Source organism: Dasypus novemcinctus, chromosome 25 (genome assembly GCF_030445035.2).
Source record: "Dasypus novemcinctus isolate mDasNov1 chromosome 25, mDasNov1.1.hap2, whole genome shotgun sequence".
NCBI classification, from domain to species: domain Eukaryota; kingdom Metazoa; phylum Chordata; class Mammalia; order Cingulata; family Dasypodidae; genus Dasypus; species Dasypus novemcinctus.
Window position 1 is genome coordinate 2,309,893 of NC_080697.1, and position 25,523 is coordinate 2,335,415.

General features: G+C 51.0%; 1 protein-coding gene across 4 annotated transcripts in view; it reads left to right on the forward strand.

Moving 5' to 3' along the window:
• The window catches only part of LPIN1 (lipin 1), a 140,882-nt gene that overhangs the window by 19,280 nt on the left and 96,079 nt on the right, over window positions 1-25,523 (forward strand). For all 4 annotated transcript variants that reach the window (XR_011647448.1, XM_058287863.2, XM_058287866.1 and 1 more), the window contains exon 2: window positions 13,602-13,658. Coding sequence is in view for 3 of the 4 variants with exons in the window: in XM_004453782.4 (XP_004453839.2) it covers window positions 13,602-13,658 (57 nt within the window). In the remaining variant the exon portion in view is untranslated. The remainder of the gene's footprint in view (window positions 1-13,601; window positions 13,659-25,523) is intronic.

Sequence of the window (25,523 nt, forward strand, 5' to 3'; positions counted from 1 at the left end):
CCAGGGCCAGAGCTGAGACACCAGATGCCAGATGCCAGAGCTGAGAGGCCAGATGTCAGAGGCCAGAGCTGAGATGCCAGATGCCAGACGCCAGAGCTGAGATGCCAGACACCAGATGCCAGAGCTGAGAGGCCAGACGCCAGAGCTGAGAGGCCAGACACCAGACGCCAGATGCCAGAGCTGAGATGCCAGACACCAGGGCCAGAGCTGAGAGGCCAGACACCAGACGCCAGATGCCAGAGCTGAGAGGCCAGATGCCAGGGCCAGAGCTGAGATGCCAGATTCCAGACGCCAGAGCTGAGAGGCCAGACACCAGACGCCAGATGCCAGAGCTGAGAGGCCAGATGCCAGGGCCAGAACTGAGATGCCAGATGCCAGACGCCAGAGCTGAGAGGCCAGACAACAGACGCCAGAGCTGAGACGTCAGACACCAGGGCCAGAGCTGAGAGGCTGAGAGGCGGCCCCACCTTCAGTTCAGCAAAGGGTCACCCCTGCCGTGGAGCTCCATATCTAACCGGGGCAGGCAGGTGAGGGCAGCAGGAGCGGTGCCAGCGTGAAGGAGTGGACGAGGTGCCGTGGGGCCACAGGCGTGGACGGGGTGGCCTGTGAAGGTGATGGCTGCGTGGGCGCGTGGAGCACCAGCTGGAGCTGACCGGCTGGACAGAGGCGAGGTGAGGAGAACCTGCTGGCAGCGTGGCCTTGGATGGCTCGGCCCCCCAAAGCTCGGCGTCTCCAGTGCGGAGCAGGTCGGTTGCTCCCACGGTGGTCAGAGGTGCCCGTGCTCAGCTTTGGGTCGCATGGAGGAAGCTGCCCGTGGCCATCTGTCTGTCTTGGCCAGGTGTCTGTTGTCAGTGTGGCCGTGGCCAGGGTCCTGCTCAGGTTCTGGTGGCCTCTGCCTGTCCTTCGTGGTTGCCTGCAGTCCATGTGCTAAGTCCTCTGGTGTGGCTGGAGCCACCCTGTGCAGGGCCACCCTGACGGCCAGGCCCTCGGGCTGCGCCGTCCTCCCCAGGCCTCTCCCCAGGGGGCCGGGTGCAGGCCTTCCAGGGCCCTGGCTAGTGTGGCCATCTCCCCCTCTTGTCCTAGCTCGCCCTCCCCCCGCCTTCATGCCCGATGGCGATCGCGGAGGCTGTGCCTCACTGGGTGTGGATCCTAGAGGGAGATGGCAGGGGCTCTGGGGGCCGCAGGCCTGGGGCCAGTGAGCGTCCCTTGGCAGGCCCCACGGAGCTGCTGTGACCGCAGCGTCCTCCAGGCCGATGGCGCTGAGGGGAGTGAAGATGGCAAACACAAAAACACTCGTACCTGAATTGCATCCATCATCCATGTGGAATCTAAGCCCCCTCTTGATGTAGAGGGGGAGTGGACATCACCATCCCAGGGTCCACAGGATGGAGGAATAGAGTGGACTTACTGATATTCTAGTATGGAACTATTGTGATTAGTAATGAAAGAAGTTGTATCTCTGATGCGGATAAAGTGGCCACAGTAGCTGCTGAGGGCAGGGAAAAGGAAGAAGAGATGTGATGTGGGGGCATTTTCAGGACTTGGAGTTGTCCTGGATGGTACTGCAGGGACAGATGCTGGACAGCGTGTGTCTTGCCGTGGCCCCCTGTGTGGACTGTATAACGTGAACCACTGTCCATGTGGTGCAGCAGTGCTCCAAAATGTATTCACTAAATGCAACGAATGTGCCACGATGATGAAAGAGGTTGTTGATATGGGAGGAGTGGGGTGAGGGGGGTGGGGGGTAAGTGGGGACCTCATAGTTTTTGAATGTAACATTTAAAAGAAAATAAGGAAAAAAAATGCTCGTACCTCTTAGCCCCCGTCGGTTCTGACCAGATGCAGGAGCCCTTGGCTGCAATGCCCCCCAAACATCCAGAGCACTCCTGCGTGCCCGTGCTGGCCCGAGCCCTGCTGCGTCCCCTCAGCTCTCAGCTCCTGAGCTGCAGAGCCTGCACCCGGCCTGCCCCATGCTCAGCTTGCTCTCCTCTCCCTTTCATGCTCGTCTCCTCCCTGGTTCCCCACAGCCCAGCTTCCTCGGCGCGGGCTCACTGGCTGCCTCGCCTCCGTCAGTCCCAGCCCCGGGTCGTCTGTCTGCGCCTCTGCTCAGGAGCCTGCCCTTCCGCGGCGTCTCAACACTGTTCCGGCTCCCAGGACGGCCCGCGTCACGCCGGGCTGTTTTCCTGCCGCCGTGCGTGCTCAGCTGGCCGTGGGCTGGTTGGGCCTCGTCGTCCCTGTGGCAGAGGCGGAGCACCGGGCTGGTCGCGCTCTGCACCCCGGTCCCCCCACGGTGGTCCCCGCGAAAGCCACTGCTCCAGGTCGTAGCGTTCAGTAAGAGGAGCAGCGACACGATCCAGCCGCGCTCCTGGAGGCGCGGAGTTAATCCTCGGAGCAAGAGAACAGGGCAGATGTTGCCCCCATTTGCACATGAAGAGTTTTTTGTTTTGTTTTGTTTTTTTCTCTCCCCTTCCCCTTCCTTCCCCCAGTTGTCTGTTCTCTGTGTCCATTCACTGTGTGTTCCTCTGTGACTGCTTCTATGCTTATCAGTGGGAATCCGTGTTTCCTTTTGTTGCGTCATCTTGTTGTGTCAGCTCTCCGTGCATGCGGTGCCATTCCTGGGCAGGCTGCACTTTCTTTCATGCTGGGCGGCTCTCCTTACGGGGCGCACTCCTTGCACGTGGGGCTCCCCTACGCGGGGACACCTCTCCGTGGCACGGCACTCCTTGCACGCATCAGCACTGCTCATGGGCCAGCTCCACACGGGTCAAAGGGGCCCGGGGTTTGAACCGCGGACCTCCCATGTGGTAGATGGACGCCCTAACCACTGGGCCAAGTCCACTTCCCAGATGGAGAGTTTAAAGTGCAGAAAAGTTAAGTGGTGAGCGTGAGGCCGCGCGGACGACCCGTGGTGGGCCTACGACGTGGGCTCGAGCCCGCCGAGTCCGGCTCCCTGGAAAGCGGCTGCGGTGCTTGTGTTTTCCGTCCTGCCCGGTCGGCGTCTCTTCCTCATTATTTAATGCCCCCGGCCCCGGCCCCACGACGCTGCGTGTAGCAACGACCAGGGCTGGAGTGGGCCGTGTTGGCCTCCACCTCCCGGCTGCGCAGCTCCACGAACACCAAGTGCCGTGGATCCTTGAGAAAGACAAGCCGTGGCCCCTTGGCGTGGCCGCAGCAAGAAGGGGCTGCCGCACGGCCTGCTGCGACGAGCAGACGCTGGCCGGCCTCCGCCCTCTGCTCCTGCCTGCCGCTCGCGTTGCTCCCTCCTCCCGACGCAGTGCTCCTGTGTCTCCAAGTCCGTGACGCTGCCCCTGCCCTCGGGGAGGACGGCTTCCGGGCGCACGCAGGACACCTGCGTCACTGCAGCAGAATTTCTCCAAAACGAGTGGCCTGACACAAAGTCCTCCGCGCGCTCAGTGAAAAGGCGGCTTTGAAGCTATATGATTTACAAAAAAGAACAGCTAAGTACGGTGTGATCTCACTGATAAGAAATAGGGAGAATATGCAAATTCCAAGAGCCCACCTAGAATGCAGGTACAGGGCGGGTGGGGGTGGAAGAGGAGTCGATGGTTAATTTGTACAGTTTCTGTTTGGGGTGATGGAAAAGGTTTGGTAGTAGAAGGTGGTGATGGTAGCACAGCATTGTAAATTTATTTACCACCACAAATTGTATACTTGAAAGAGGTTGAAATGGAAAATTTTATGTTGCATATATGTTACCACAGTTTAAAAAGCAAAACAGCTGTGGAACTGTACAATATAAAGAGTGAACCAAAATATTAATATAAACTATGGACTTCAGTTAATAACAGAATTGTTATAATTATAATAATATTGGTTCATCAGTCGTAACAAATGTACCACAATAATGTAAATGTTAATAACAGGAAAAACTACCTGTGTGAGGTGGAGGTATATGGGAACTCTGTACTTACTGCATGATTTTTCTTTAAACCTAATACCATTTAAAAATAATGCCAAATATATTATTTTCGGAAATGCTACATGTTATCTTCCCTCTGAAAGACTGACGTGTGCACTGATGTGGTTAAGGCATTGTGCAGGAAGCTGTGCAGAAAACAAATCTTTATTTCTGTTTTATCTCACGTTTCCCAGATTTACTCAGCTCACCCTGCAAATGCCCTGGGAGCAGGTTCCTGCGGGGGGCGGGGGGCAGGAGCTGGATGGCCTGAGCGGCTGCCCCGGGGCTCCAGCTGTGGTTCTGGAGGACCCCTGGACTTGGCCTGGCCTGCACCCCAGGCCTCCTTGACCCCTCGCGCTGCCCTGGGCATCGTGGCATGTTTCTGTTTGCTCACAACAGTTTAGGTCATCAAGTTTGTAGTCAGTTGTTACAGCAGGGATAGGAAGTTAACGCACTAAATTAGGGAGGGTTTTTAAACTTTTGTTGCATTTCTCGATTTTGCTTCTAAAACCGGTGGGAAGTTCTGGCATAGTTTTAATCACTGGGTGACGTGGGCAGTTCTGTTTCCCAAAGGCGTCTTTAGCTGCAGCCTGGAGAACAAGCTGCAGAGGAGATGTAGGGAGTCCCACGAGGCGGCTGTGGGGGGCAGAGTAACGGCCCCCTGAGAGAACGGCCCCCAAACCCCATGTCCTGATCCCCAGAGCCCGGGACTGTGTCGTGTTACATGTCAAAAAGGAACTCAGGCTGCAGGTGGTTGGGGTAGGGTTGCCCACCTCCGCCTTAGAGTGCGGAGAAGGGTCTGGGTAGTCTGGGGTCCAGCCTGGCACCGGGTGCTCAGAGGAGGAGGCCAGACGTGCGTGGCCAGCGGGCTTGGCCTGCCTTAGAGGCTCGGACGTGGCGGAGGCGTTGCCAGCCCAGTTTGTGCCTGAGGACGCAGCCTTTAGGGCATGAAGAGACTCGCCGAGGCCACGTGTCAGGGAGCGTCAAACCAGGCCTAACGCCAGCTCTTCACTGTGCGTCCGAGGAAACCGGCTGGTTGGTGTCCAGCCCATCACGCCGCAATGTGGCCGCGACCCTGCCACTTCCCTCCTTGGAGCCTCAGTTTCTTCACCTGAGTGAGGATTTGGCCTGTAGGAGAGGATTCAGCATTCATCGAAATATCAAAGGGCCCGAGAGAACCCTGGTAGATGGGCCCTGATCTATATGGGCCCTTGTCTATGGGGCCCTGGTCTATAATATGGGCCCTGATCTATATGGGCCCTTGTCCATGGGCCGTGATCTATGGGCCCTGGTCTAGATAGACTTCTGGTCTATATGGGCCCTGGTGTATATGAGTCCCTGGTCTATATGGGCCTTGGTCTATATGGGCCCCTGGTTTATGGGTCCCTGATCTGTGTGGGCCCCTGGTCTATATGAGCCCCTGGTCTATGGGCTCCTGATCTGTATGGGCCTCTGGTCTGTGTGGGCTAACATAGACTAGAAGTCCATTCCAGAAGGTTCACTCTGGTTGCTGTGAGGATAGCTGGCAAGGAGCAGAATCAGAGAAATTGGCTAGCAGGCCTTTGCAGGTCATTGCAGCAGCCAGGTGAGACCAGGATTGCTGAGAGAGGGCTTGGGGGGGGCACAGAAATGGTGAGAAGTGGTCAGAGTCCCACGCTGATGGGCGAGCTGCGGGTTTTGCTAATGGCTAGACGAGGGTCCTGAAAGGAGAAGAGGGTCATCCAGGACTCCCCCTGACCAAGTCCCTCTTTTCTCTGAAAGCTTTGCCTAGATGTCAGCCTGCCTGGTGGGGTTAAACAGCTTTTACCCAGACGTGAAGACCCTTCTAAGACTCAAATGGTTACGTAGTCTGCTGATGTATTTCAGTGATGAGTGACCTCCGTGGATTATGGGTGAGTGGGTAACTTAGAGGTTTTCTGGACTTTGAGGCTTAATTTGAGGAAATAATGGAAAAATGAATGGAAGCTGGCTTCACCGAGAACAAGACACTGATTATTGCAGTTACTCATCAGCTCGGCGTCCGGGGCCAGCAGTGACCATCATACAGACTCTTGGTGTTCGCATCGTCTAACTAACCAGACAGATAAGGAAAAGAGGTCCAAAGGGGAGCAGTGGCTGGGGCAAGGCCACGCGGGAGTCGACATTCCCCGTCTCCATTAGTGGCCCAAGCAGCACTAGAATCAGGAGCCCTGACTCCCAGGTGATCTTGTCTACTGACCTTGCTTCCTCTTTGGAATATCGGTGAGTTCAGTGGAGGGAGATTATTTACAGAGGGCAAATCTGAGAAGACCCAGGGACAGTTGGCTTTTGAGACATGGGTAAGATTCCTTTGAGATTTGGGTGGAGGGTAAATAGTTGAGTGAGAGGAACTTTGGAGCAAATGCTCCAAGGAGGAAGCAGTGTGGCACATCCCAGTCCAGGGGTAAAGACTGGGCAGTGTGTGAGGAGGCAGGGAGAGAACGTCAGAGGAGAGAGGCAGGCACAAGCTGATTGTGCAGGGCTAGAATACCAGGCTTGGACTTTAACAGCTGGGCAAATGGGAGCCACTGAAAGTATTAAGTGAGGAAGTATAGCAGGTGACTGGAGGAGGAGATATTCTAGATAAACAGTTTTGTCGCAGTTAACCAGTTGGGCCCTGCAATATAATGAAAGCTTGGCTGGTCTTTGTTCTCAGGTCCTGGGGAAAAAACCTCTGAACCTTTGGCATTTTCTGTGACAGGAGTGTCTTTTGTTCTTCGTAGTGGTCTCTGGGCCATACCTGATAGTTCATATGCTAGTAAGATGATGGGTGTGTGTGGGGGTAACACACGTGTAGGTTCAGAGTGGGGCTGGCCACCCCAAAGGACCAACTAGGTGATTAGGGGATTGAAGCCAGAGCCATGGGAGGGAAGAGGGAACTGCAAACCGAGTTCAACAACATGGGTACTGATTATATCAGTCATGCCTACATAATGAGGCCCACAAACTCAGAACATTTAAAGCTCCAGTGAACTTCCATGATTGTGCCATGAAGGTGCTGCATTATGACTGCATGGGGAGAGGAAATGGAGCTTGCTCCCAGATCTCACCACATGTGTCTCTTCTTTTTACTTCTTCCTATTTGCATCCTTTTACTATAATAAAACTATACTCAAAGTATAGTGCTTTCAGTGAGTTCTGTGAGTTGTGCTAGTGAACCCAAAAGATTATGGAAATCCAGACTTTGTCACCAGTTGGTTAGAAGAGCAGGTGGCCAAGGCCCTCAGCCGTGTGACTGGTGCCTGAAGGACAGTCTTGTAGGAGGTTGCCCTTCACCTGAGGGGTCTGGTCTAATGTCACGTAATTAGAAATTGATTGAGGTTCTACAGTATTTGTCATTGGAGTCAGATGTAGTTGTGGAAGATGTAGAGGTTTTTTGATAACTCACACAGTTGGTGTCGGAAGTGGGATCTGCTGGCATGACCCTGACTCACTGAAACATGATTTGAGAAGAGAAAAGATGAAAGTATGGGGGATGAGGAATATTCAGTTCCTGGGTGGCCGTGAGGTTACCCATGCTATGAAATGGCAGCTGCTCTGTGATCAATTACTAAAGGTAAACGTTACCAATGGAGTTTAGAAATGGTGGTAGACCCAACTCCTGAGTAGCTGGCTCACTGGATATGTAAGGAAATGCAAAGTAATCTAAAATAGCTAAAATGAAAGCAAAGGAGAGGGTCCGGATAGGTCCTAAAGCTGCACCAAGCTCAGTTTTTGGTCGGTCTGAGCTCAACCACTAACCTCAGGACCAATCCCAAAGGGAAAATTTATATAGGGGCAACAAATAGTGCTTTTTTGACCTCTTATCATCAAGAAGGTGGTCCACATGGGAGAAAGGCAAAATCAAGGAACCACTGAAACTAGAGGGGGGATAGCATGAAGGAGTTGTCTCATTTCATGGATTGGTATCAGCTTCCTGAAGAACCTTTACTAGAATGGATTGTGAGAGTGACTACCTTAGGCGAGTAGCTTTGGCTTTGAATGCTGCAGAGTGGAAGGGAATGTTCGGGTCGGTGCAGGACCCAAACACAACTCACTATTAAACAATCAGGTTGCCCATAAATGATCAAGGTGCAAGCAGGTTATTCCCAAGAGAACAGCTAGCCTGGTAGACTGAATAAAACTGCTGTAAAGTTTGTTTACCCTGAGATGGGAAGTTTTCCTGTTCCTCCTATAATTTCCAGGTAGAACAACCTGAGTGAAATAGCTGATATGCTCCATATTCAAGCCATCCGTTGACTATACCCCTCATCCAGGCTGTGGTAGATGGTGTGGTGGTGGTTATTCAATGGTGTATGTTTGCCAAAATTCACAGAAGTATACCTCGAGAAGGGTGAATTTTACTGTAGGTAAATTTTAATTTATAATTCTAACTTCAAAAGAAGAATGAAATAAAAACAGTTCATGATCTCGGATATGTCACTGGATTTTTCTGGCCCTCAGTTTACTGATCTCTCAAATAGGGGCCAATAATACCTTTTTTTTTTTTGAGTTTCTGTAAGAATTAAAGATAATTGCCTAGAGTAGGTGGTAGCTCTGATTAATAAGTGTAGAAATAAAGAAAATGTGCTTGGGGTTCTAACAGTGGTTGCTTTAGCAATCGTGGAGACGTATTTGCAGCTACATACTCAAGTGGGCATGTGAGCATATGCGTGTGTGTCCAAAACCTGATTGACATGCCTCCTAGAAGCATTCCTTGTGACAGAGGTGGTGTGTACTGAGAGAACAAAGGGCTTTCGATATCTTAGAAAAGTTTAATTTTATTTTTAAAAATGGAAACTGAATAATTGTTCTCAAAGGGATGATGCTGAATTTGATTTCTTTCATTCCAGCTAATTTAGAGCTGGGGATCCAGATCCTAACATATTAGGCTTTCCTTTGGTAAAACCATTAGTTTCCACACAAAACAGTGAGACCTGTTGTCTACAAGAGTCTTCACTACCTGGCTCCAACCTATCCTTCCCACCTCATTTCGTGCCACTGACACCCCCATTTCCTCAATGTGCCCTCATCTCCAGTCCCCTTTTCTTGATCCCCTTGAGTTCTCAAATTCTTTGCAGAAACATACTCTTCCTTCAACCAAGAGTGCCCTTCTCTAACTGGAGAACGTCTCACCCTTCAGACCAGACTCACGTCTTCACCCTCAGGAAATACTAAAGGGAATGCTAAGCCTGGAAAGAAAAGACAGGCGAGAGAGGCTTGAAAGAGAGTCTAGAAATGAAGATTATATTAGAAAAGTATAAAAAAAAGTGGTGAAAATAAGATGTGAGAGATAAAACCCAAAGGTCAAAATGGCTGAAGAACTGCTTTTACAGTCATAACACTGAATTTATTTTTAAAAGATTTATTTATTTTATTTATTTATTCCCCCTCCCACCCTCCCCACCCCTGTTGTCTGCTCTCTGTGTCCATTCGCTGTGTGTTCTTCTGTGTCTCTTGTATTCTCATTAGGCAGTTCCAGTAACTGATCCTGGGACCTTCCGGAGTGGGAGAGAGGTGATCATTCTCTTGGGCCACCTCAGCTCCCTGATCTGCTGCATCTCTTATTGTCTCTCCTCTGTGTCTCTTGTTGTATCATCTTGCAGCGCCAGCTCTCTGTGTGGGCTGGCACTCCTGCACAGGGCAGCATTCCTGTGTGGGGTGGCACTCTGCACAGACCAGCACTCCACGTGGGCTAGTTCACCACATGGGCTAGCTTGCCTTCACCAGGAGGCGCTGGGCATCAAACCCTGGACCTCCTATATGGTAGATGGGAGCCCAACTGCTTGAGCCACATCCGCTTCCCAACATTCAATGTTAATGGACTAAACTCCCCAGTCAAAAGACATGGACTGGCAGAATGGATAAGAAAATGTGAGCCATCTCTATGCAGTCTACAAGGGTCTCCTTAGACTCTTAGGATACAAGTAGATTGAAAGTGAAAGGCTGGAAAAAGATATTCCACACATGCTGTAAGCAAAAGAAAAAAAAAGCTGGAATAGCTATACTCATATCAGAAAAAGACTTTAAGAGCAAAGCTGTTAATAGAGACAAGGAAGGACTTTATGTATTAATAAAAGGGGCAATTCACCAGGAAGAAATAGCAATCATAAATGTATATACACCTAACCAGGATACCCCAAATTGCATGAGGCAAATACTGGCAAAACTGAAGGGAGAAATATCTGTCTCTACAATAACAGTCGAAGCCATCAATATACCACTCTCATTGCTGGGATCGATCTGGGCAGAGGATCAATAGAGGAACAGAGAGCTTGAATAATATTACAAATGAACTAAATTTCATACTTATGTACAGAACACTGCACCCCAAAACAGCAGGATATACGTTCTTCTTAAGTGCTTAAAATTCCAACAGCCCACTTTAGAGAAATAGAAAAGTCAATTACCAAATTATTTGTAAGGGAAAGGGATCCTGAATAGCCAAAAACAAAAAACAAAACAAAACAAAACCACCCTAAAAAAGAAGAGCAAGGTCTGGGGACTCACACTTCTTGAACTTCACATGTATTATAAAGCAACAGTGGTCAAAACAGTGTGGTATTGGCATAAAGACCCATTGAAATGAATTGAGAGTTTAGAAATAGATCCTTACCTCTATGGTCAAATGATTTTTTGATAAGCCTAACAAGTCCCCTTTTCTTGGATAAAACAGTCTCTTCAACAAATGGTGCTGGGAGAACTGGATATCCATAACTGAAAGAATGAACAAGGATCCCTATTTCACTTCCTATACAAGAATCAACTCAAAATGGATTAAAGACCTAAACATAACAGCCATGACCACACTACTACTAGAAGATAACATAGGGAAACATCTACAAGACTGTAGTAGGTGGGGTTGTCTTAAACCTTATACCCAAAGCATGAGCAACAAAAGAAAAAATAGGTAAATGGGACCTCCGCGAAGTTAAACACTTCGGCACCTCAAAGGACTTTGTCAAAAGGGTGCAAAGGCAGCCAACTGAAAGGAAGGAAATATTTGGAAATCATGCCAGCTTCCCACATATGAGGTCCTGGGTTCAATCCCTAGCTCTGGTACCTCAAAAAAAAAAAAAAAAAAAAGTGAGGAATGAAAGGAAACAATGGTAGAGACAGAAAATTGAGCCGAGAGCGTGGCTGATACAAGCATGCATTTCATAACGTCCTCCTCATTGGCAAGGAGTAGAATAGAAACGCGCTTCTAACAGCCATCTCTAAACAAGGACCTAATCAGTTATTTAATTCATGTTACAAATAAGATAAAAGCAAGTGGGTTTTCTGAAGCTGCACACCTATTCCTGACAACGAGTGGACACGCTGTCTTGTGCGGTCTTCTATTTTGCATTAACCTGATTTTCACATCTGCTCTCTGGGTGATTATTTTCCTGCTGTCCTCTTGTTACAGATGAGGAGATGGAGGCTGAGAAAGGTTAAGTCCCTCATTAGAGGCCACCCAGCTGCTCGTGGGAGAACTGGGGTTCAAAACCAAGTTTCCTTTTGGCTTCACCATGACTGCTAACTGCTTGGTGCCCAGAAGCCGAAGGACGGCCTTCAAATTTTGTGTTAGAATTTTGAATGACAACAGACAAATAGTTGCAGGATAGCATGAGATTATTTTCTTCTTAGCTTTGAGAGGAATTATTGTTGAAATACGTTGGCTCACCATTTTCAATGTTATCGCGTTTGTATTAAAACTCTGAAATCAAACCCAATCTTGGGTGTCAGAGACATTGCTCCCCTAGCAGTAAAATAATATATTTGCTACTTGATTTGAAGCTTCGTTTTAATCCGGCCCAAGTCCAAGGACTGTGGTCATATCCCTCTGGCAGCCCTCCTGGCCGGCCTTGTGTGTGTGAGTCAGTGTCGCTGTTGTGCCCGAGGACGCTGACGTGGTGACTGTTTAGGCCCCTGAGGAACTGGCGCTGGACAGCCCAGGCTGGCTGCAGCCAAGCCGCGTGGTTTTTCCAGCTTGCTGTGCTGTTCCACGGGGCCTGAGATGGAGAAGTAACTGGATTCCAAGAAGTGTGTCACCGCATCGTACAGCTGGAGGCAGGACCTGCTCCCGGGCACAGGACCCCTCCCAGCTGAGGACCCAGGAGTCTCTCCCACCGTCCTGGGTGGGCCTCTCGACCCACACCTGCTGTCTTTCTAGACACGGTCACATGGGAAAGCCTGTCCTTTTTATTTCAGATGAGATTGAGGATGCTAGAGTATTTCTCCCCAACTTTCTCCCTCCTCTTTCCTCATTTCGCCAAAGCTGCGTCACCTGCCAGCCGCCCAAGCCAGAAGCTCTGGCGTCCCTCCTCTTCGCCCACCTGCCCAGCAGTGGCGTTCCTGCCGCCCCTTCTTCTCCGCATTGTCCCTTACCACCTGAGCTCGCACCCGGGCCGCCTTTGTCGCCAGCGCCTTCCACGCGATGTGGGTGACCTCCCAACACCCAGAGCAGGCCAGCTCGTCGTGGGCCCCCGCCGCACTGCGGGGGTTTCGGCCTCCGCGTCTCTGGCCCCACACCCCCCTGCTCGAACCACTGCTCTCCTTCTGCCGGCACGGTGGGCTCCGTACAGGGTCGTGTTGGCGAGGCTATTCTTAGGGCAAGGAGAGCTGCTCGACGCAGCCACGGCGCCCACCGCCGCCGCCGCCGCTGGGAGCTTCAGCTCCCCCACCCGCGAGCAACGCCTCCCGTCCTCGTCCTTCCCTGCCGCCTTCCCAGGCAGCTCCGTGTCCCCTCCTGGGCAGGAGCCGACCCTGGCCTGCGCTGCCCGCCGAGCGGACCGTTGGGGCCGTCACTGGTCCTGGGGTAGCGTGGTGGCAGCCCTCGCCCCAGCAGGCCTGCACGTTTTCCTCCCCCACCGCCATACTGCGCGTGATGAGTGACTCAAGGACAAAATTCACATCTCTTCCGTCTCCGTGTTCGCGGAACTTAATGAAGCCTGTGGTCTCCAGGAGACCCCAGATGAAGAAAGATGAGAACAGCCGGCTGGGCAGGGCGTGATTCAGAGCGGGGAGGGGCAGGGCGCGGAAGGCGCCAGCGTGACGGGCGCTGTTCTGCCCCAGTTGAACTCGAAGCTCCCGGGCTCCGGGGCACAGTGTAAGACTGCCGGGAAGAGTGCACGGCTCGACCTGGGGGTGAGAAGGGGGCGCTGGGACCTGCCTGCAGGCAGCCCTCCGTCTGCCCATGGTGCACAAGTGCGCTGCTAGAGACACGCCAGCAAGAGTATTCTGAGGCTGTTCCCTTTTTCTGAGTGGGTTCAGCTGGGTCAGCAGGGCAGGGGCTACGGTTACCCCCATTTTGCCGTAGCAAAGGTTAAGAAACAGTGGGGAAGCATGTGAAAGCATGTCTTCTGATTCTAAATTACAGCACTTTCCATGCTGCTTTAGCTCTTGAGCTTTCAGCAACTGGTAGCACGTGCTTTGGGAAGGATGAGAGATGGAGAAAGAGTGGAGGAATGGGAGAGAGATTTGCATTCTCATAATGTACCCTCGTACCTGAGATTTCACACCCTAATGAGCTTCCTTCTCATTACTCTTTTTTTAAAAAATGGAAATATAATCCATATACCATAAAATTCACCCTTTTAAAGTATGCAGTTCTTAGTATATTCACAAGATCATGCAACAATGACCATTATCTAAGTCCAGAACATTTTCATTCATTCCTAACGCTTTTGTTTTTGTCTTTCAGATTCCAATCATGAGAGACCCCGGATGGATTCGAAATGTGTGGTCTTCGAACATTAACGTGAGTGAAGTCGTGTGAATGTCCACATTATGCTTTAACATTTCAAGGTTGGCGAAAACACTCCTTGACAAACTGTGGTTAATTACTGTGCAAACATGTATTCTCCAAACCGGCTGATGCTTTCAGAGTTTGCCTGGGGCACTTTCTAAATGCTTGAAAGCCCCATGGAGCTAAGAATATTTGGGCTGTTTTCACATCTGTCCTCCTTCCTCAAGCCAAGTCCGGATTGCGCACCTCCCTGGCTAAGAGCACTCCATGGCTCCCTGGTGCCAACAGGCAGCACTTAAGCCGCTTGCTGCCCTTTGGGGACACCCTCAGATAAGTCACCGGACCTGAGGGGAGCCGCTCCTCAGGGCACGGCGCGGTGGCCCCCTCCCCGCCTCAGGTCCCATGGCTTGGGGCCCGGCCCCTCAGACTGGCCTCTGCCCTGGGCTTGGCTCTCTGCTTTGCCCATGGACGCTGCCTTTTGGGATCTCCCCAGACCTCGCGTGCAGTGGCTGAGGGCCAGCGCCACCCCCGCCCCTCGGCCATTCCACCTTCTAGATCCTTCTTCAGAGCGGGGGCTCCCTGAGCCTCTGTCGTTTGGGGGTGCATGGCAGGAGCCCTCGGGTGGACCCGGCCTGCATCTCCAGCCCGTCCTCGTGGCACCGGCACGCCGGGCGCTCTCCCTGAGCCCCTCCACGGTGGACGGCAGGCTGGAGGCAGCACATTTGGGGCAGGGAGGCTCAAGCAGGACCTCATGAGGCCTCCCCCAACCCACCCTATTATTTTTAAATGTACTTTTTATGACAGAAGTCGTAAACTTATAAAACAATCATGTACGTGTGCAGAATTCCGAAACAACACCCCTTCATCAACACACCACAATGTAGGTGTCATTTGCTACAGATAAAATAATATCATCTGATTGTTACCATGTCCATAGTGTGCATTTGGCTCACATTTTCCATACTGCCTCCGTATCAACACAGGACATCTTTTGCATAGATGCAAGAATATCATATTATTACTACGAACCACAGTCCAGAGGTCACTCCAGCTGTACTTTTCCCATGCTTCTCCACATTCCCGACGGGGCCGGAGCACTTACATGCTAACTCTGTCCAAGGCCTTGGAGATACAGAACAGAGTAAACCTTGGTGTCGGTCCCCAAAGAGCTCACGGTCAGGGGAGGCAGCACAGCGGGGCCGCCGGGGCCAGCGTGCCTCCTTGAGGGCCCCCCAGGCCCACGTCCAGGGGGGCGGGCCCTGCTGAGGAAGCCTGGCCCGGGTGCGGCGGGGACTGGCCCCTGCCGTGGTGGTGGCAGCCATGCGTGGAGCGAGGCCCACCATCTGGGGAGAAGGGCAGGACGTCCCGGCAAGTGAGCCCCCCTCCCAGGGAAGGAGAGCCCGCGGCACGGAGGGGCTGAGGCTGCCCCCGGGCCAAGCCCCCTTTCTCCAGATCCTGGGCAGAGCCCACGGCCCCAGGTTTCCAGCGATACCAGCCGTGTGTGCGCACGGCCTGCCTAAGTCCAGAGAGGCGTCCATGGGCCTCTGCCGCCAGCCCTGCCGCGCCTGGGGGCATCTCCCGTGCAGGTGCAGAGCAGGGGGGCGCAGGCCAGCGGGCTTGGGGGGTGCGCAGGCCGCCCTGGGCCTCCTGTCGGGGCGGGGCCTGCAGAGCCCGAGGAGGCAGGCTGAGGCTGGCGTGGAGGTGCGCAGGGGGGGCCTGGGGAACGGAAGGGGCTGGGGCGGGATGGAGGCCAAGGGCAGGCCGAGCCAGGGCACGGGACCACGCGACCCCCCTGCTGGACTCGCCCTGCAGGGGACGGTGCTGGGCAGAGGGGACACGAAGGGCCGCTAGCTCATGTCCAGGAGGCCAGTGTGGGGCGGGGGGTTCAGTGTCGGCCCCTCGAGTGGGACGTGCTTGTGGGACACCCCGGGGAGCCTCCAGCAGGGCATCGGGTTTGGGGTCCCGAGCTGAGGGGCAGCCCTGCTCCCCCTGTCCACGGGAGGTGGCGTCAGTGACGCTGACAGGTTGGACATCATGGGGGGTTGGGCAGCGGGCAGGTGGCCGAGAGCGGACGACGGGTTGCCCAGAGCCCCTGGGCCAGTGTTCCGTTCCTCTTGTGCTCTGTGACTTCCAGAAGTAGGTGTGTTACCGGATTCTATCTAGGTTCCTGCCTATGCTGCAGAAATGAATTTCAAGAGCACGTGGGTGAGTTAGGCCAGTAATTTATTCAGGCAGGGAGGGAAGAGAAATGGGAGAAAATAACAGAGCAGGGGTCCTAGGTAGAGAGGAAGGGGCTGAAAAGGGATGAAGAGGGCTGATTTACAGACTACAATTCCCCATTATAGGTTATAAATGCCCAGGTTTACTTGCGTGGCCACATGGCAGAGGAAAAATGGTGAGAGCAGTGCACAGAGGGGAGGAACGGGTCCAGAGGCAGGAGAGCAGGGCAAGGACATGCTCAGGCCTCGTGGTTTGCTTTACAAACTATTAATTATGCCACCCCTTTGCTAATGGCAGGGGAAAGGGTTCTAGCTGTTTGCTGTTTTGATTGGTCACCCCACCCATCAATCCCCCAGTGAGGACCCAATGATAAAGTCCCTAGGGCGCATCTGGGCATTTCCAGGAAGAAGTCTTTGTTCTGGATGGCAGCATCCCGGGGGTGGGGGTCCCCCAGCAGCCATCTTGGGGGTTACTGATGTCCGTGTGGACTCTCTGCCAGGTTCCAGATCCGTCTATTAATTCCTTATCTTACTAGCTGCTTCATTTCCCCCTCAGAGAGTTTACACCTTTAATCTTAAAGGGGTGCTGAAGGGAGATGCTGTTCTTCTCTAGGTACTTCCTGCGGGTCAGGGGCTGTAGGTTCTACCTGACGAGGTGTAGAACCTGCTCTTCTATTTTAATTGGAGGAAGACAGATCTGGGATCCTGTGTGAAGCTGGATGAAGTCCCCACGTGGCTAACAAGATGTTGATCCTGGAAGAAATAAACATAATTGGAATTTTGAGAATATATGGTTTTACTAAGGACACAGGACCACAGAAGTAGAAAAGGCCAGGTGCCTGCAAAGGCTGCATTTTCCCAAACTTGATGGAAAAGAGTATTTTTTAACTCCAGTAGAATGGGAAGAGGCATTGCCCTTTTTAGTTAAGCTAAAGGAGATGAAAACAGACAAGATTTCTTGAAGGGGTATTTGGTTTGCCCTCCCCCTAGCAATAGGCATTTGGGCTAGAGTTGGAGGAAACAGCTGACTTTGACATAGATACTACTTAGTTTTGTCTCTTGAAGAGGGATTTCAGGCCGTCCAGTGACCAGCACTCGTGTGTCCCATCGGGTGCTTCTGGTGAGCTGGCACTTTTTCGGGCAGCTGGCTTTACTCAGGATTAGTGCACCAAGCTGGAAATTCTTTTGACTTTAATAGCTGTGGGAGTGATCAGAACTACAGAGTAAAGTTTCTTACATTTTGGCTCTAAATGAGCAACTCCTGGTAATTTCTTTGACTGTTTTTGCCAGGCTTTGTTTTTCAGAAAACCCGTTTGGCTAAGCTGCATAGGGCATTCTTCCTCAGATGAGTGAGTTGATGAAGTCCCTGAAGGACTTCCCACTGCACTGCTCCCGGCAGGTAGACTTGAGTAGCCTTAACAAGCCACCCATCAGCCTCCAGGGTGAACCCACGCTAGCTGCCCTGGCTTCTTCATCCTGGGTACACTGTGGAACTTCAAGTACTGGTACAGGTGCTGGAATAAGGGGGAGGAGGGAAACCTGGGTTAAGCACATTCATTAACTACTTAGAAAATGAAGTTTACCAGGACTTTTAACATGTTCAATGTCCTTCTGTTATCACCATAATCATCTGACATAAATCTAGAATAGGGTATAGGTACAGTACTTAATACTAAGTAATGTACTACTCAATGCGTAAGTTTCTCTTTGTGCTGTAATTACTAGATTTAAGTTTCACGTTTGCAATACCTTATATGCTATCTCTTCATGGGAGCAGGCCATAGTGCCAATTGTGTTTAAGTCCTACTCACAGTACTCTGGTGATCGTGGCTGCACTTGGTATGTCCTTCACACAGTGAGTAAGCTGCAGTACCGTTGACTCTAGAGAGAGAAGCTAGGAAAGTAGGTTCTGGTATTCCACCAGCCTGGTGCATAGTGCTCTTTGGCACTATGAAACTGTGCTAGTGTGGAGGTGATACCCATTGTACATTTGGATGTACCAAGCCATCCTTGGCTTCTGCAGCAGTTTTTTTTAAAATTTTAATTTTTTATTATTTTTTATTTTTGTCTTTATTCATTTTTTTAATATTACGTTCAAAAAATATGAGGTCCCCATATACCCCCACCCCCCCTCACCCCATTCCTCCCCCCATAGCAACAATCTCCTCCATCATCATGAGACATTCATTGCATTTGGTGAATACATCTCTGAGCACCGCTGCACCTCATGGTCAATGGTCCACACCATAGCCCACACTCTCCCACGTTCCATCCAGTGGGCCATGGGAGGACATACAATGTCCGGTAATTGTCCCTGCAGCACCACCCAGGACAGCTCCAAGTCCCAAAAACACCTCCACATCTCATCTCTTCCTCCCATTCCCCACACCCAGCAGCCACCATGGCCAATCTCCACACCAATGCCACATTTGCTTTGATTACTAATCACAATAGTTCATGAATAGAATATCAGTAAGTCCACTCTAATCCATATTCTATTCCTCCATCCTGTGGACCTTGGATTGATTGTGTCCTCTCCACATCTATGTCAAGAGGGGGCTTAGATTCCACATGGATGCTGGATGCAATCCTCCTGCTTTCAGTTGTAGGCACTCTTGGCTCCATGGTGTGGTGGTTGACCTTCTTCAACTCAATGTTAGCTGAGTGGGGTAAGTCCAATAAACCAGAGTGTAAGAGTTGAAGTCTCTTGAGGCTCAGGGCCTGGCTATCATATGGTCAGTCCAGAGATTCAGTTTTAAACTACAACATAGTTTCCTTTGACTTCAGGAGCACAACCAGAGATGTAGTAGATACCTTTATTGTTTTAGGGGTCAGTGACCAACCTAGCCAATAACTCCTATGAGAAGTACCCTACAGTATATTCAAAGCCTGGTTTGAATGCACAAGAGAGTTTGACAATGCTGAAGTCTATCTCTTGATTTTTATACATCTTTTAACATTTCCAATGCAATGTATTACATATCAAACAAACTTAACTTTTTCAGTACTTTGCTTTTTACTTCTACACTTTTACCATAAAGATGTTAATTAGCAGGTATTTTACTTTAGCAGTAGAGGAAAAACTATTTTTTATATTTTTAAAATGAAAACTGAAGATTCCCAATGGAATCAAGGTAACTTTTCATTATTACCACTTGAATATGCACATTGAGGTGACTTTCAGACAGGTTTTATTGCTATGAAGTTACTTTTTGCCATTAACATTAATTTAGGTTTCTAGTTAATAATGGCTTCTTAGAACTAGCCATTTAAATGTTTTAGTTTAGAAGATACTTTTACAAACTCTTTATAATTGACCACAACTGCAGACTGGCTAATTTACCTTAGATTACAATTAGTAACCAATGAAATTTACTTTATGCATTTAAGAGAGGGCAGTCTTACATTTCTTTAACTTAATTTCATTAGATATGAACTTAGAATTTTCATGATTTAAAGATTTAATACATATAATGTTAATTTATTAACTTGATATTTTATAAACCAAAGAGATAACACCCAAGCTAAAGAAATTGTTTTAGCTTAATTTGGGCTCTAGGAATATTCATCACATAGGTAGTTGTATATTTAATTTTTAACAATTTGAATAGAGCTCTTTTAAGAATTTTTGTTAATTTGATATTATCATCCCAATGTATGAAGATACATACTGAGCAAATAGGCAGACATGAATAGTTTGACAGGGAAACACAACTTAGTTACTTTTCTTTTTTTACAAAATAAGTCTAAGTGTAAAATAACATTTGGAAGATTTTCTTGGAGGCTTTTTTCTCTAATTTGCCTTATGACCATGCAGTTTTACGTAAGAATTTTGTTTCTTAGTGGCTATAACCAAAATGTCCCCAATGCTTCAATACAATTTTCCTTTGCTTCAGAACTTTAGATTTACTCTGACATTAGCAGACTTTGGATGAGCAAGACTAATTCTGTGTGTATTCACTGAGGCTATCGAAGCCTCAGGGAAGCTGGTTTCTTTCATGAGCTGCCACTTTTAGGAATCTTGACTGTCAAGGCAGGAGGCCTCCTCCACTTCCCAGTCCTTGGACATAACAGGACTCCAGCGACCGCTGGACTGGAAGAGTGGACGTTCAACCCCAAGGGTCAAGAATTCCACCAGGCAGCAACTTAGCCCACACTTGTAGCCATGCGAGAAAGCAGGTCACTAGCACCAGTAGGACAGGAGACAGGGATGTCTCCTGATCTATACGATGTCTTCCCCTGAGCTCTACGTTATGAAATAACCACAAGCAGGCAAGGGGTGAGGCTAGGCTCGAAGTGACCATAAACGAAGGTAAGGTCAGTTTAGAATTTACACTTCAATAATAGGTTCAGGCTAAATCCACCCAGTTATAATTTTAGTTACTATTCTGCTATTTCATAATATAAAGGCAATCTTAACTCTGGGTTATAGTTTCTAGTAAGTTTATACCTTAAGGTGAATTGGGTACCTTTATTACTAAGCCACAAGAACTTTGTTAGTAACAACTTTGTGAAGTTTCTCTGCTTTTCTAGCAATTGAATTAATTCCATTTGTGATTTATACATTAAATCCACTAGCAAGACATTATTGATCCTCAAAGACTCAGTCTCAGGTTACCTTTCACAATTATCCAATTTGTAACAAGTGAACCCCAAATCTGATTTCTTAGGCACAAGCAAACTGACAAAGTTAAACAGGTTTCAAAGTTGAACACAAAATTAAGCACAGATTAAAACAGGAGAATTTTACTCCTTTAGCATTTCAAGGAGCCCTTTGCTCTTAATTGATGGCACATGAGGTTTCTTTATCTTGATCACTATTCACTTTTTATAGGCATGACTGAGTTTAAACTGAGAAGTTTGAGGTTTATTTTCTCATTTCTTTAAGGAGACATGACATGAGGTTTCTGGGCCTTAGATTTATCAGTTCTCTTTTCTTACATTGATTTAACTGGAATGTAGGGTCCTCTACAGAGGCTGCTTTCAGCTATACCGTGGCCATGTGGACGAGCAGTAGGTAGAGTTTCCTGATTAGTAAGAGACTCCTATGGGGAGTTTGCTGGTAGGCTGGAGACTGCACCCACTATTCTAGGGAGAATGAGAAGCACCTCCTAGGCAACCGTTCTGGCCTCCCAGTGCCCCAGCCTGACTGAAGTCCACTGCTCCACCTAATTCACAGCTGAACCCTTGTCTCAGCATCCTGAGGATTTTCATTTTCAAGGCTTAACTGACCCACCAAGCGTCCTTGTGGGCAGGTCTTGGGGGCATCTGATTCCGGATACCAGATCAATGGCCCCAAGCCGACTGGGAGGCCTGAGCAGTGGCCCCAAATCAGAGCACCTGAGACGTCTGTCCCAGGGGATATTTGGCTGCTCTCTGAATGGACGGGCCCAAGGAGTGGGGGCCATTCAGTTTCCTGCTCTGGTTCTTGGCACCCCTACTTTCCAGTGTCCAAGACTGACCCAAACAGAAGCTCCTGAATTAAATCTCAGGGAAAGTTTGGCTGCTCTCTGATTCCCGCCAACCCAGGGAATCACGGAGCCCCTGCCACAGGGCATTCCCGGGGCAGCCTGGGCGTGGGAGACAGGCTGACCAGATGCCAACCTGAAGCTGCCAAGCCCAACGTGCTGCCTCCTCCTGTCCTTCAGAAGCCCTCCATGCGGTCTTGGTGCTATGACTTTACTGTCTATAGTTTCCCAGTTAGACCAGCCATCAGAAGGCCATTAAGGGATTAGAGGCTAATTGCTCTAGCTGACAGGCTTTGGGGCCCTGAGGCAATAGCTTCCTTGCTAGCAAGGGTATTTTTCCAGTTTCATAGTTATTAAAACATCCTAAAGCCTCCTAACACAAACCTGTAAGGAGAGATTCAGCAGCCAGAAGTAGGAAGGTAACACGTGGGTCAAGGTTAATTATACAAGGGCTCCTGGCTGTGACCCTGGGGAGGGAACTCCACGGCACCCACCTTGGCTCTGCCCCCCTTCCTCCTTTGTCCCCAGGAAGCTGGGGGTGGGCAGATAGGAAGGCGCTTGCAAAGGCCTGGACCCGCTGGGAGGGGCGAGCCCCAGCTCTGCCCCGTGGCCGGGCACCCCCTAGGGGAGAGGCTGGGAGAAGGCAATGGCAGGCGAGCCCGGGGACAGGCTGGCTGCTGACATGGCTTGAAGCTTCGCAGGCTGGGCTCTCTCCCTGGGGAACTCTGTCTTGGCAGGGCCATGATTTAAGCCCCTGCCCTAGGACCCAGCCATCCCGACTGGGGTCAGATTTCATAAGCCTGGGCGTGCAGCATGGACATGGAGAATTCCCAGCCCCGGCCCTTCCCTCCCGGGATTACATCCCATGGGGGCTCGTAGGTGAACCCGTTTAAAATGGAGAACCAGAGGACGGCATCGATCAGGCCGTGGGCCATAGTTTCACTCACCAGTAAACTCCTGAACTGGCTCACGAAATATGTTACAGGATTTTATCTAGGTTCTTGGTTGTGCCGCAGAAATGAATTTTAAGAATATGCTGGGTGAGTTAGGCCAGTAATTTATTCAGGTAGGGAGGGAAGAAAAATGGGAGAAAATAACAGAGCAGGGGTCCCAAGTAGAGAGGAAGGGGCCGAAAAGGGATAAAGAGGGCTGATTTACAGACTACAATTCCCCATTGTAAGTTATAGATGCCCAGGTTTACTTGCACGACCACCTGAAGAGGAAAAACTGCGAGAGTGGTGCACAGAGGGCAGGATGGGCCCAGACGCAGGAGAGCAGGGTGAGAGTGGGTTCAGGCCTCGCGGTCTGCTTTGTAAACTATTAATTATCCCACCCCTTTGCTAATGGCAGGGGAGGGGTTCCAGCTGTTTGCTGTTTTGATTGGTCACCCCACCCATCAATCTCCCAGTGAGGCCCCAATGATAAAGTCCCTAGGGAATACCCGGGGCTTTTCCCTGCTCCCAGAAGTCTTTGTTCTGGATGGCAGCATGCCGGGGTGGGGGTCTCCCGCAGCCATCTTGGGGGTTTCTGATGTGGACGTGGACCCTTTGCAGGTTCCAGATCCATCTGTCAATGCCCCATCTTACGGGCCTCCTTCAGGCACGTGGGTCCAAACGTGACAAGAAACAGAAGGGGGGTGTGACGGGGGCGCAGACAGAGCCTCTGTGGTCCCTGTGTGAGCCGGGGCGGGGGGGGGGGGGGGCGTCCTGGCGGGGGGCCGCGTGCTTGGCAGGGGGGACCGCGTCCTGGCGGCAGAGCACCCTGACCTCGAGGGGAGCTGAGCAGCGAAGGTTCACAGGAGCCGCGCCCGCCGTGCCGGCCACGGGCGTTCCAGTGCCCGGGGCCGTGCGCTCCGGCAGCTGCCGTGGTGCGTCCCAGGCAGCAGGCGCCTCCCCGGCCCCCGGGGCTTTGATGGCCACATTTCTCCTTCTCAGGACTCTAGGTGTCCTGCCTCAGTTGCTTGAAACCGTATTTTCCTTATTCCTTGTATTTCTTGTTGTCTTTCGCTTTGTAAAAAGGGTGGGGCTTGAGAGGTGGTTTCCTTGGAGAGAGCACGTTTCATGGGAAGGAAGTGAAACCTTGTCTACACTAAAATTTAATTTTGAAAAATATGGTCCAAGGAATCCATGTATGCGGTTTCTATAAAATCAGAAAGCCTGGCTCACGCCCCCATCGCCCGCCCCCACCTCCGGCCCCTCCCCTGGACTTGCTGGTTCTTCTGGTGTTACCACCTAACTCCTAAAAACCTGCCTGATTTCTCTGCTCACCTCCTTGGACCCGTCCTCTCCACCCAGTGCCCTGGCGGGAGCTCGTGGAGTCCCACAGAGCTTCGTCCGTGTCGGTGTGTGGATTCACCTTTCTTTTTATGTCCGTTTGCGTAGAATCCTGTCAGGTTTTAGTTTGCTTTGTAGTCAGACCCTGACTTTCTTATATAATTGGTTTTTATTTTTTGTGTTTTTTTTCCTGCAAGTTACATTTGCCTTTCTTTTTCTTTATTAGAAGAAGCAGTATATGCTACCACTGCTGCTCCAACACCGTGTCCTCAGCTTTTATTTAGCACACTGCCTGGGAACCGTCTCACTCATTGTTTTTCACCTTACTAGCTTGTTTCTTCAAAATTTATTTATTTATTTATTTTTGAATTTCTCTCCCCTTCCCCCCTGCCCCAGTTGCCTGCGCTCTGTGTCCATTCGCTGTGTGTTCTTCTGTGTCCGCTTCTATCCTTATCAGCGGCACCGGGAATCTGTGTCTCTCTTTATTGTGTCATCTTTGTCAGCTCTCCGCGTGTGCAGCGCCATTCTTGGGCGGGCTGTGCTTTTTTTCACGTGGGGCGGCTCTCCTTACGGGGTGCACTCCTTGCGCGTGGGGCTCCCCTACGCGGGGACACCCCTGCATGGCAGGGCACTCCTTGCGCCCATCAGCACTGCCCGTGGGCCAGCTCCACACGGGTCAAGGAGGCCCAGGGTTTGAACCACGGACCTCCCATGTGGTATGTGGACACCCTATCCACTGGGCGAAGTCTGCTTCCCTCAAATTTTTTTAATATATTTTTCTTTTGAGGTACCTGGGGCCGGGGATTGACCTGGGACCTTATATGTGGGAAGCTGGCACTCAACCGAGCCACAGTAGCTTCTCTAAGTTGGCTTTCTTGTTTGTTTCGCTTGTCATCTGTTTGTTTTTTCAGGAGGCACTGGGAACCGAACCTGGGACCTTCCATCTGGGAGGCTAAACCACATCCAGTCCCCCTTAGCTTGTTTTAATTGGGATCTATTTCTTCTATTTTGACTACAATTTTCATCCAGCTTGCAGCGTTTCTTAATGTACTTAACAAACTTGTGTATTGCACGTATCATGTCGCGGGTTCTTTTCTAAGGGCTCCACAATATTGACTCATTTGACTCCTCATAACTACCTCCCAGCTGGTCTTTTACATCTCTCCTTGAGCACAGAGAGGTTGAGTAGCCGGCTCAAGGCCACACAGCTAGTCAGTGGCGGAGTTCGCTGTCAACCGTGTCCTTGCTCCCAGGCACCACACGCGCTGCTGGAGAAGAGCTTCCCTGGGTCGGGAGTTTCTGGCTCTTTCATTGGCTCCTTGTGTTTGGAGTCTTTATCGTGCTCCTCCGGTCCCCTGGACGCCTTCCTCGAGGCGAGCCCGCAGGCCCTGCAGCCCCTCGTCCTGGAGGCCTCCTGGGTCCCTGGTCGCCTGGATCCTGGGGCCTTCTTTGGAGGAGGAAACGTTTTGCTGCAGGACAGTTGCTGGCAGCTTCCGAGAGAAGGGGGTCGCTGCGCTCTTGAGTCCTGCCATTGGACTCGCGTTCCTTCCGGCCAGGGTCCCTACCGGAGCCCCGGTGGTCTCTCTGGCAACCGCTTGCCGCTTCCCACGGTCACTGTAGCCCCGAGACCCCGTCCAGCGTGGCTCGGCGACAGGCCCCCTCGGCCAGCTACGGTGGTGACGCGCCCAGCCAGCCGTGTGGGAAGGGCCCCTTGTCTGCTCAGCAGATTCCTAGGTTCGGGGGTCCCCGAGACCCCTTCTCGCTTGGGAGTGGAAGGCAGCCGTAATGCTTCACCTGGGGCGTCTCCAGCCCGTGTTCCTCCCTTTCCCGCCCACGGGCGTCGTGCTCCGCGTCGCTGGAGCTTTCTCTGCTGCACCCGCTAGGCGTGCGGGGTCCCCAGGAGCCTCCCCCCTCCCC